General features: G+C 48.6%; 1 protein-coding gene across 1 annotated transcript; it reads right to left on the bottom strand.

Annotated features, from left to right (window-relative positions):
- Positions 1–537: 537 nt before the first annotated feature.
- Positions 538–1,749, bottom strand: LOC131210220 (uncharacterized). The gene is made up of 2 exons (XM_058203432.1): positions 1,615–1,749; positions 538–1,513 (listed from the first exon to the last, which is right to left on the bottom strand). The coding sequence occupies exons 1-2, from the start codon at positions 1,685–1,687 to the stop codon at positions 1,125–1,127; spliced, it is 462 nt and encodes a 153-aa protein (XP_058059415.1). The 5' UTR covers positions 1,688–1,749; the 3' UTR covers positions 538–1,124.
- Positions 1,750–12,449: the final 10,700 nt, after the last annotated feature.

Genomic DNA, 12,449 nt, shown 5'->3' with positions numbered 1-12,449 from the left:
ATCACCGCAGCACGCAAATGGAGGGGAAGAGCATCTGGAGCCCCACCTTACCCGGAACGCTCGGTTTGTACCGTTTTGGCAAGCCGTCCCACAAGTTCGTCCCACTCACATTAGTAGACGAAAAAAAAATCATGAATTTTGGTGCTGGCAGCCAGAATGACTGTGAACCGATTTGCGTGAACGGACGAAGCACGCACTTTGAGGGACACTCGATGGCACATTAACCGGGACGGGGTGTTACAAGAACCGAGGTCCAGTGATTTACTGTGCAAACCATTACAGATATGCCGAGACCCCAAAGGGCTCCGAACCCTAGTCTGATGAGCTGTTTCACCTGTTAAAGTGCCCTTCAAGTTCACCACTCTGGACCGACGCGCCTGTAGATCAAACAATCGATAGCACAAACAGCCGAGATAAGAACCGGTTCTGCAATCTTCCTGTTTCCTTGTAAACACCGTTGCATAATGCCCCACAGGTGCTAACGAAATCAATAAAACGTAGACAAACTAGTGTTTATTGCTGTACTGTTTGTTCCTTGCTGGATGCGTTGGAGTACCAGCCAGTGAAGTGACCGTGCTCACCGATTTTACTGAGAACCATTTTGCAACTTTTGATCGATAACACGGTCCGTATCTCGCTCCGCAATCTCGAGTGCAACGAACACTCGGAACCGCTGGTGACGGTAGCCCTCCTATCTGCTTAAGCCTTGAAGGATTGGCTAAGTTACTCGAAGGTTGGAACACAATGGTTTGGCCATTCGGAAAAGACCCGCTGTATCGTTTGTTATCGATGTTTGATGATAATAGCACAAAAACCACCAATTTTCTGGGAATGCCGATACCGCTGGAAGAGAGGTTTGCTTTTTATTTTCGATTAGCGATAAGACAGCGCTGATTATAGTTAGGAAACACAGCCCGTTCGGCTGATACACATTACACGTTACAAATATCTCGGTATGTGGTGGCTCTGAGTTCCATATGTTAGGTCGACCATTATCGGCTTTCTGATAACACTATTCTGACAAAGTAGGAAACAATATGGAGCGCGTTCTGGGCACATGGTGAAACACTATTTTTCGGGGGGATTTCATGAGTTTACACCCTTTTACTCGCTACGCCAGCACTTTACTTCCAGAGAAAGGCCACCAACGCCAGCAGCAATAAGCTCGAGACAGCGATCGAATATCGGTTCGCACTGTTGCAGAGATTGGTGGTACACAGATCACAGTCCCTGATGGTAAATCCGGCTGGCAAGGATGCTTGAAGGGTCGAACACAGGCTCTTGTCGTTGAAGAAACAACTCCTCACAAAGGCTTCACCCCTGACACCACCAATCGTACCTTCCGCGAACACGCCCACGCAGGCTGGCTCGAGCTGTCGTTGCTGAGGCAGAAAGATCTCCTGGCCCATTATCGCGAACGAGCTACTTCCGGCACAGGTTACGGTCACGGCATTGGAGTGGCAGTGGCTCCAGCTTCTGTCACTCGTGCACTGGTAGCACTGAAGGGCCGATGCTACACATCGCAGAGTCGTCCGAAAAAATACGTGCATCAGTTAGAAGTCCATTAGGAATGTACTGGCCAGAATGGCAGTTTGGCCAGTTGATTGCACTCACCGAAAGGAGACAGTGTGGCAAGGACACCGAAAAGAAGGCACAACATCGCCACCGAGCTAACGCGCTTGTACATCTTGACTTGCGGAACTAAACGGTTAACTTCACCGACACTGCACTGCTTCGAACAATTACAAATCACCAATGAACCTCGACACGGTAGATATGAGACGTTTTATATCACATGTGTCGCACACTCTTGCGACAGGTACGGTGTTTTACAGATAAGATAAAACGATCATCCAACTGATCGGAATTTGGGCTTGACTCATTTTCCAAGCAAGGTGCTCCATTCTATGCAACATTTACGAGGCTTACATTATCTGTGGTTCCCCGATTGGTCCGTTGTTGCTGACGGCGTTTTCCCAATACGTCAATCGGGTAGATCAAATCAAACAGTTACATGTTAAGCGTGCCACACTGATGATTCAATTCCACCCAAGGAATGATTAAAAAGGAGGAATGAAAGGAGGTAAGGCCGGTCAATTTTTTTCCGAATTGAGGCAACAGGGCACTAGTAACTCCACAAAGATAACTGGAAACTGAACAGAGCATTTAGCCATAAGCTCGGCGGAAGATGGATACTACGACCGATGTTGTTTGTAGTCTCCTATGAATCCTTTTCTTTGATACGAGCTTAACAATTATCACTGGAGCTCGTGAAATGAACTTATGTATAAAAAATGTTTACCGTAGCATAAACACAATAGAATTTATGTTCCATTTATGTTCCGACAAACTTTTTTCTAAACTACTAATTAGTATTTGAGTATATCAATGGTGCAATGAACATGAACGCAATGAACGTAACATCGCTCAACTAGTACAGGTCACGTTCAACCTTGCCAGCTACAACAACGGAAGGTTACTTTGTGGTTGCTGCTAACTAAAGTCGTTACGGCAGTTCCTACAGTTAAAGAGCACTTCCGATCTTCCAATCCTTCGCTAGATCAAAGACCGAAACTCTGACTCCGCATTAGTGTGCTAAAAACGTACTAGCACTAAAGCCGTCAAGGACGATCATTCAAGAGCATTTTGTTCGTGTTTATGAACAAATCTTTAGCGGCGAGCAAAAACAACCTTCTTCGGAAATCGAACGGAGTTCTACCGAACTCGCACCGTTGCACAGCTCGCTAGTATCCAGATCACAATCCTCGATCCTCTCATTTTACGTTCGAAAGACGCACCAGGTCGCGTTACTTTGCACTAAAGGGCTGCTGGCTGCATTTCCGTGACGTCGAATTGAATAAACACACATTCGCAAGCAGCAATAGCGACAATAGAAAGACGCGAAAGGACCACCGGGTTATCGCTGCCTATGCATCTGTAAAATAGAAATATTGGCAAATCGGGGTCAATTACAAAAGACTGACAGAATCCAATAGCTTTAGTGTGGTACAACGACTGCCCATTATCTTCCAAAGCAGTATGCACAATTATTGATGAGATAAACCCGTTCATCCAAGGGGAGACTTATGCTGCAACTCCATTCTATCCAAGGTTCCCGAAAAGGAGACAAAGAAAATGTGCTCAAAAAGTAACTGGATAATGGTTTCAAACCGTTAAACTGATAATACCAGACAAACATCTCAGCGCGCGGTGGCTATGAGTTCCCTATGCATGTCCATAGTTGGGGTTGGTACTTACCATTGTCGGTTTTCTGAGAATACTGCCCTTTTGCAACAAACTAGAAAAATGTCCGAGAAAAATCATCCATCAGTTGGGAGTTCGTTAGGTTTGTACTGGCCAGAATGGCAGTTTCGCCAACAGATTGAACTCACCGAAACGAGGCGAGTGTGGCAAGGTCACAGAAAAGAAGGCACAATATCGCCACCGAGCTAACGGGCTTGAACATCGTGACTTATGGATCTAAACGGTTAACTTTACGGACACTGCACGGCTTTAAGCAAATAGCAATCGCCAATGAACGTCGAGGCGAGACGAGATATAGATTACGAGACGTTTTATATCGCATGTAACGTACTCTCGCTGGAGGTCACGGGATGGTGGTTAACAGATAAGATAAAACGATCATCCAACCAATCGGAACTTGAACTTAACACATTTTCCAGGTCAGGTGCTCCATTCTATCGTCACTTACGGGGCGACGGAAACCGTTACAGAAATATTTAGAGTTCCTTGTTTGGTATAAATAAATCTCGGAAATCCACGGACCCATTCATTATGTTCAAAATGCCGACCAACCACTCGTCTCATACTGTTAGAATGTGAAACAACAATACATAGTTTTGTATTGAGAAGGGAAATAAAAAATTAAATACTTTATTGAGTTTACGATTTGTCAATATATTACTTCGAACACCAGACGACCAACACCACCAGAAGTAGCAAACTCGAGACACCGATCCGAAACCGATTCGCTCCGTTGCAGAGATCGGTGGTGCACAGATCACATTCCTTAACAGTGACTCCCGGCGGCATACCGGCCTGAATGGTCGCGCACATGCTCACGTCATCGTAGAAACAGTCTCTAAGATAGGCTTTACCAGGGAATCCTTCGGCCGTACCTTCCGCAAATACGCTCACGCAGGCCTGCTCGAGCTGCCGTTCCCGAGGCCGAAAGATGTCCTGGCCCATAATTACCCCCCACGTGGTACTGTCACAGTTGACCTCCCTGGCCTTCGAGTGGCAGTCGCTCCAGTTCGCTTCACTTTCACATTGATAGCACCGTAGGGCAGATGCTTTGTATCGAAAAAGTAGTTATGGGTAAACACACACTTTTATTCGTTGGGCGTTCGTCACACTTTCTTTGGGCATTAGTTAAACTTACCAGAAGGAAACAGCACAGCGAAGAGCCCAGAACACAGGTTAATAGTTGCCACCAAGTTAGCGCTTTTATACATTTTTATCTGTGTTAAATCTAAAATGTCGTCCAACGTTACTCCTCACTGTACGACACCAACCAGGCACACGATTCCAATAAACGTCAATGGTGTAGAGTGGCTTGGTTTTATATAACGTGTCGTACGAAATGCTCCTTATGGAGATATGCAACTTTTGGGTGGCATCATACCAATCTTATCGATGAGATAAATGGATACTTCGAGCGATTGAAAGTGGACCAGAAGCACTTCGTGGCGGAAGTATGTTTCCTGAAGGAACATCGATATCGTATCTGATTACTTAACAATGTTATGCCAACCTACTACCGTGGCGCAATGTGGTTGGTGGTTTACCAATTAATCATCTGTGATTGATGTGATTGTATTAAAGGAGCAATTTTAAGGAGATAAAAGAGTGTAATGTCGGAGATCGTATTTCCAATGTGCGATCTTCTGTAATTTTTGTTTTAAGGTGTATTACACGTAAAACTAAATTTCGAGCTGTGATCGAGTTCGATGTGTGAACGAGTGATTTATTGCAGTAGTTCATTAGTACCTGGCGGCGGTATTTTGCTTACAGTATTTGGCCTCCGCCATTTGCTAAAAGTTTGGTCGTTTTGTAAAAAAAATTGAGAAAGTTGTTGTCGCTTCACAGCAACTGGCATTTTGTGCCAAGGGGATAACAGTGCTCGGTGGTACACAGATCACAGTTCCGGACAGTGACTCTGGACGGCATGCTCGAACACAGCAACCGATTGGAACACGGGCTTGAATCTCTTCCGGAAGTAGTTATGGTTCCCGAAAGCACACCAGTTACACAAGACCCTATCGATCTACGAACACTATAGACTCAGAAGTTTCTTACGAACCCGCCAGCGATGTTATCGGTACGTTCCCCGATCGATCACTACTGATTGATTTTCACTGGCGCTTCGTTTCGCTCGGGCCGTGTTTCACGGTGGAGCGTGCCACGCTACAGATAAGATCTCGCTTTGTGAAGTAGCATCAAGCCGCCTTTCGCTCCGAATTTTGTACCAAACGGCATAACGTTGCCACACAAAGCCAAATGGAAACTGTCATCGTTTGCATTATGCAATTTACGAAAACTCAAACTGGTCCAACTGGGAGGATTGATGCGGTGGTCGCACGCGATTCGTTACAGGCTTCGAGTGAGTTGAGCCACAAAACTTCGTCCCCACCCAGAATGTTGGGTTCGTTTTTGTTCCTTCAACGCCTTCGGCTGCAACTGTTGGTTGGGCTCGCGGTGCAGAAGTGCAACTAATGTTACGTGTTTCAGAGAAAAGTGTACTCCGCTACGGCAATTTCGACTGCTTGTCATCGGGGCGGATGTTATATCTACAATAATGCCAGCAAGTGCAGCTATATTTGGTTGGCTCGGCAGTTCACTCATGTGCTGAGCCCAAAGATATCTGTAAAATTCTATAACTGCTGGTGATAAGATTGATTACCACTTTTTTATCAACTGTTTTATAGCCTCCTTAAGTGCATTACCTCCGCGCACGGGGACGATTGTCAGAGGTTAAGGGAGGAAGTGTGACAAAATTAATTGCTGCTATTGATTACCTTTATCTATGATCGCTATCCAAACTTTTATCAGCAGTTTTACTGCCTTTATAAATAGCTTAACATTAAACGAATCCATTCTGCGCAAGGAGGCATCACACGCCTCTAGAGCTCGCTTATATCTCCCTGGGGCAATTAGTCAGCACGCATAAGATAAAACCCTTTGGACCTCACAACGTTTGTCTCTTAGTTGCACTGTGACGCTAATGCTACTGTGCGACACAAAAGTTGGTGTCACAAAATACAAATATTTGATTCCACCGGCACCGTTACTACGGTGAAGCTATTACAACTGCTTTCCAATATATTCACACTGTACAAAGTACAGAAAAAGTAACCTTAGACCGGCACACGTGGCACAATCTCACGCCTCAAGGTTGTCCGCACAGTCAGGTCGTACAACTGCACGACGGACGGCCAGTTCAAATAGAATTAAAACTATCAATTATTGACCGGAATCACTTTCTTCCTCCCTCATTAAGCGCGGCACATCATCCGTTTGGCCCGCCCGCCTGCCCGCCCAAGCCGGACAACTTTTCCTCGCTTTTTCCGGAAATCCCTTTCACCACGTGTGGAGCTTTTCCACACACCACCACACAGAGACTGTCGCGCCTGATGGCCAGTTCCACGTTGGATCGATCCGGCTTCCCGGTCGGGCCCCCTTTTCAGTAAGAACCTTCCATAATTTATCCGCCCGAGGTGCCCACCGGGGAAGTCTCTGTGGCCAGTCCGGTGGTGTGATCGAAGAAAGTGGAAGAGGAGACTGTGAGAAACTTTCCCTTCCATAATTGGGCTATCACATGGGTCGTCCCACAGCCACAGGACAGCAGTTACTAGTGGTCCCGCCCGGCCCGCCAAGTGTGTCCTTTTTCTCACGCATTGTCGGACTGTCACGTTCGGACCGAGCCGTGGCCACTCGAAGTATTTGGATTCTGTTCCACTTTTGCGTTTCAAATATTTTCCCTTTTTTCACTCCTCCTGTGGGTGTGTGGGGATCGTTTGCTTACCGTGTCCTCAATCTGCTGTCCTCTCGCTTTCAGGTGGCGCATTCCGTGCGCGGAGCTTCTAATGGAAGGGTGATCCGTCCCGCGATCGGTGCCAGCGTTCGAGCATTGGCATTGGGTGCCTCCGATGAAATCGCGACTGCACGCTCCGGAAACCACGGCGTCCTGACAGGCAGCTCGCCGCTAGAAGTTCATCCCTCAGAAGCCTTTTGAGGTAATGCAAGTGAAGTGAAGAAAGTGACGTCAGTTCCGGTCCCAAATCGAGACAACAAACCCCCTCAACCCGGGGTCCGGGCGTTCTTGCTCGAAAATCTCAACCAACAAAGTGCCACAGTGTTTCGTTAAACCGTCGATCGGTCGTTAAACGGTCACACCGGGGTGCCGTAAAAAGTTACAGCCCCAACGACGAGTTCCTGGCCGGCCGGGGCGGTATGTGTAACGTGCCCGGTCGCCGCCGGGTTCGGTATTTCCCAAAGGAATTCGAAATGAAACGAAAAAAGGGGCAGCCACACCGAATGCCAAAAATGTCGACGCTCCGGCGGTAGAGCGGAGCGTCGTCAGTGCGCCGTCATCACCGCCCCGGTTACTGCTGCCCGCTACGTCGCTGCCCCGGATGCAACGGACGTGACAAGTGGTCCAGTTTTTCCGTTTATTTCGCTCGTAGTTTTTGTTCAATCCTGATACCGCGTCGGTGACGAAACGTGCGCGCCGCAGACAGCACACGCCATACTGAAACCAAGTGCAATTAGATACGAAAGGCGAAGGTACCGGTGGGAGCCAAAGCATCCTGTACCGCTCTCTAGCGAGAGCAACATCCGTCCGGCCAGCAACGAGAGGAGCGCAACATAAACCCAACCCAACCGGCCGGAGGTTCGCGCGCAGCCTTCACTCAGCGGAGGCGCCCCAATATGGACGCAACGGGCAAAGTGCAGCAGGACAAATCCAAGCATCGTAAGTAAATAATGCCACCAAGTGGGTCGCTCTGATGAGTCACTCGTTTCGATAAACGAGCATTGATGCTTCTGATTACGTCGGCTAAACCGGTGCCATTTATGGCCGGTACACGTGGTCGATTGTTTTCTTTGCCTTTGTTGATTGCTTTGGCATTTGTGGCCATTTGTCTGTGTATGTGGCCTGTGTATGCAACTTATTAAATATGCATTCGAAAGTAATCGGTCGCACAACAATGTTTAAAATGTGATGAATCAGACAGCACGAGATCCGGAGAAGGACAAATTTTCTTTGTCCCATTGCGGTCTGTTGTAAATTCAATTACCTAAACAGACGAATAAGTCCGATCAAATGGTTATTGTTCACAAAATATTAGGTGTAGCAATTAATTCGTGCGGTTTTACAATGGATGGCGTTACTCACTAAATGTAACACATATTTTTTTATGAAATATGTGTTTGATAGCTACTGTCACTGCGCATCTAACGCGGTATAGATTGTTTGTTCAAAGTGTAAACAACACCTGTTTCGAGCATTTGTCAAGTTTTGTTCCTGATAAAGCCTTTTCGCGGGGATTATTTTAATATGACGAAAAGTGTTATCGAAGGTCATCATATGTTTATGGATGTTTATGGTGAATGTGTTCTAGCTGAGAAAACGTGTTAGATGTGGTTTGCACCGTTAAAAGGTGATGATTTTGGCTATCAAACAAAGAGCGACCTGAACAGTAAAAAAAGGTTGATGATGAAGAATTGGTAGCATTGCTTTTTCGGACTAGTATTTGTTCCGTTACACGAGTAACGATTTGACAGCACAGCGGTTCATTTCTTATGAAAGTATCGAAAAACAGGCCTCTAAGTAGATCGCTCCTAAAGATAAGAAGTTCTATCGACACGGAATCGAGGAACTAACTAAAAGATAAGAGAAAGTAGTAGCTAACGATGGACAATACTTTCATTAATGTAGTCATACGTTTTGTTGTTGTAATTAGGTCACAAATAGCGAAAACAAAACGCACGAATTAATTGCTACACCCAATACTTTGATGTATTTGAATCTTTATTTTGTTTTCATTCACATCACCCAACAGCACCCATTTCGCTGATTCACTTACCCATTTACACTATCAACTTTTTCCTTAACCCATCCCATAACGGGCAGCTAATCTCCTCGCAACATCCATCATGCTTTTCGCTTTCAACAAACGGTCTGCGCTATTGCGGGCGGAAAGTCCTCCATGTTGACCTAGCACAGCATGGCACCGCGAACACGGAAACGTACAAGTCACAACAAAAAGTCTGCCAATCATTCATTTCTGCGACAAATTTGCATATCGGCAAATCTTCAGCCCGCCCGCGGATTATTACGCCTCATCATCACGGGCACACGCTATGCTTCGACGGACATCCGCTGCAATCGGCCCAAACAAACCCCACAAACCGCAAGCATGTGTCAGCCAATCCACCTTCCGATGGCCTTCGGCGGAAAATCTGTCGCTGGTTGCGTGCACCGGGTGCACCGAGCAACAACAATGCAACCCAACGGCAGGCCCCGGCCCCGAAACCCATCGCCGGGACATTGCGCAGTGCAGCGGCCCCCTTATACCCCTCGCCCAGTGGTTTCACTTTCTAAACAACAAAAAAGGGGGCAACACAATCACCGAGAACCCAGCTCACTGGTTGTGTGCGTGCTTCTGCGCGATCGCTCGCCTAGTGTACCGGAAGGCCGAACGGCGGCTGAGTGCCGCGCCTAACAACATCTGTTTATGTTTTGGTCTTTCGACAACAACCCCAGTCGCCCCACGTGCCTCCGGATGGTGGGAAAATTGTGCGCGCGTTTTCCACCACACCACCACCGGCGCAGTGCGTGTCGTAGTATGCGTGCGTCGCCCCGTCCGACTCACCTGTCATCAAACGTCATCGGCGGACAAGTGGAAACCAAAACAAAACGTTACGAAAAGGCAAAGCAAACCCCGAAACGATGCGGCAAAATCCTTTCTGACAGTCTCACAATCAATCTAATCGCTCTTTTTTCTACTCACTTGTTTTTTAATTCACTGTTTTGACACATCGTTTGTGTATACTAACGGCGTTCGGCCGATTTCGCCCGGTTTCGCCGCCACTTTTCGCCTGCTTCGCTGTCGAACGTTCGTGCTCGGCTCGGCTCGATGGTGTTTTTCCAACCAACTTTTCCAACTCGTTCGACAGTCCATTTTCACCTGTCAAGCGAGCGGTCACGGATAGCCAGCACCCGCGGTACCGACGGACCCCAATCGCTCGGCCCGTAGTTAGTGTATTAGACCCCAGCAGCAGCGGCATTAGTAGTAGTTAGTTGGTGCGTTTACAAGGTTATCGGTTTTCACCACCGGGAAGGTTTTTACCAGTGCTCACGGTCACCGTCTTTCGCAGTGTTTCGAGGCCGTGAGAAAATCCGCCGAACGTGAGCAGTGCTACCCCACGCACCATCCTTCAAAGACGGTGCCATCCTTGGGGAGGGTCCACCGAAAAGGGTGCGAAACTTAACCATTGCAGTGGGGTCACCGAAAATCGATCAGTGCTGACACTTCGAGGGACAAGGGAACCCGTATCATCTGGGCTCGGTGGCCTCACCCTCGCGGGTCCTTGACAGTGAGTGTGAGAAAGCTAGACCCAGTGCCACAAGGCGCCAGCACGGGACAGCGAACCGTGCGCCCTTCGTGGACACTTGGAGCCCCTCCGATGGACACCCACGAGCCGGGCGTGCGAAAATCCGAAACCCCGCGTGACTCACCGGACCACCGGAAAGGATATCCGAGGCGTCACGCCGTGGGTGGTGGCAGAGAGTCTTGGTGTGGCAGTAAGCCGCACCGAAGAAGGAGCCGTCGCCGTGAGGGCGGAACTTCTGCGGGTGACCTGGCGCCTAGCGTTACGGTTTTTATTTTTCCTTCCGTTTTTGTTCAGCTGCACAATTTTCCACCCGCCCGTGGTGGGTGTGGTGGTGATTAACGGCGCACACCACGGCTAAGCCGAGGTGCTACACGATTTCGTTGCTGCACCCGGAGCACGACGGAGCTGCTGTGAAAAGTCGGACTCCGGCGACGGTCCGGTGTGTGGAGTGTGCCATATTAAATCGATTGTCCTGCGTCCTGTGGCTCAACGACGACGACGACGTGTGTCTAGTAGGCGTGTGTAGTTGTCGCCGGGCTCGGTACTGGTGTCTGTGTCCGTGCGGGGCCCGATTCGAGGCGCTTCGCAACAACGGCACCCGTCACCGTGACCGTGGGGCGGTATTGATCGAAGGCGACGGAGCGGACATCTCGATAACGCAATCAAGCAAACAGCTTCCTGCTATTAAACCCCCGCTGAAGCAGGATGTCCCTTTCCGTGGCCCGGCCTTAGGTCCGCTCTACACCAGTCAGATGTCAGAAGCTCCTTGGGCAGAGAACGTTGCCAAGCGCAAGGACACCACGACGTGCGCTTCCAACCTTGAGCGCTGGTGAGGCCTATTGTCGGAAGGCCTACTACGACCAGGTGAATCGGCTAGGCCCTTTACTACCCAACCCGTGCCTAATCTGTTTGATGAGCCGCGCTCCGGTTTGTCAGCCGAAAAGAACGACCCCACTGAAGGCCTGCGTGCCCCGAATGCCACCGCTTACTTTTTATTACTCTCACGATCGCCTTTGCGTTTGACGTGCCGTGCGGTGCCTGTAAAGTAGCCGCGATGGTTACAGTAATAAAATTGAACCTCAATTTTTTGTACGCACGCCATTTGGGATATTTGCCGCCAACCAGTGTCATGTCAAGGGGTTTACTCGGCTACGCTCTCTGCCCCACTCGAAGCACATGGCCCGGAAACAAGAGCCCTATCATCATTAACGGTCGGCACAATAGAGCCTCCTCAAAATCCCAGGCACAGGCCGTTGTCGTCGTCTTCGTGGAACTGCTCAATGATTGCCGTCGCGCAGTCAAATCAAAACCCTTCGACAGGGCGCGCGCTACTGGAACGTGTTTTTGTCGTGCATGAAAATTGCACCACCAACCGGGGAACGATAGGAAAATACCGTGCCGCCCACCGCACGCCGATTTCAACTGCAAATGCGTGTGCGTTTCTCCATCGGAGGTCTCTGCATTCGATGCAACGGCCACCGGAGGCGCTTAACGGTGGCGATTGCCAACAACGCGGTGCCGCGGTGTGCAACTACACTGATTGCTGGAAACAGGTTCTCGCAACCATTGTCCGAAGCTATGCTTTCGTCAGGTGCATGAAACTGCATTTTGTTTCAACTGGTGTGACGTACGGTGGGTTCGCTATTTACGGTTGTCGGGGTCGCGCAAATTTGCCCCAAAAGAAAAGCCCTTTGTGTCGGAAAACGTTGGTGTTTTTGGTCTTGGAATGGACTTGGAATTGGAGTAGTTCCGTTTAACAACGCTAGAAAAAGACAAAATCTACATGTGAAAAAAGCATGCCTTTTGCCGGA

The sequence above is a fragment of the Anopheles bellator genome, chromosome 2 (genome assembly GCF_943735745.2).
Source record: "Anopheles bellator chromosome 2, idAnoBellAS_SP24_06.2, whole genome shotgun sequence".
NCBI lineage: Eukaryota > Metazoa > Arthropoda > Insecta > Diptera > Culicidae > Anopheles > Anopheles bellator.
Note: the sequence above shows the minus strand (reverse complement) of the source record. Positions and strands in the feature narration are given on the sequence as shown.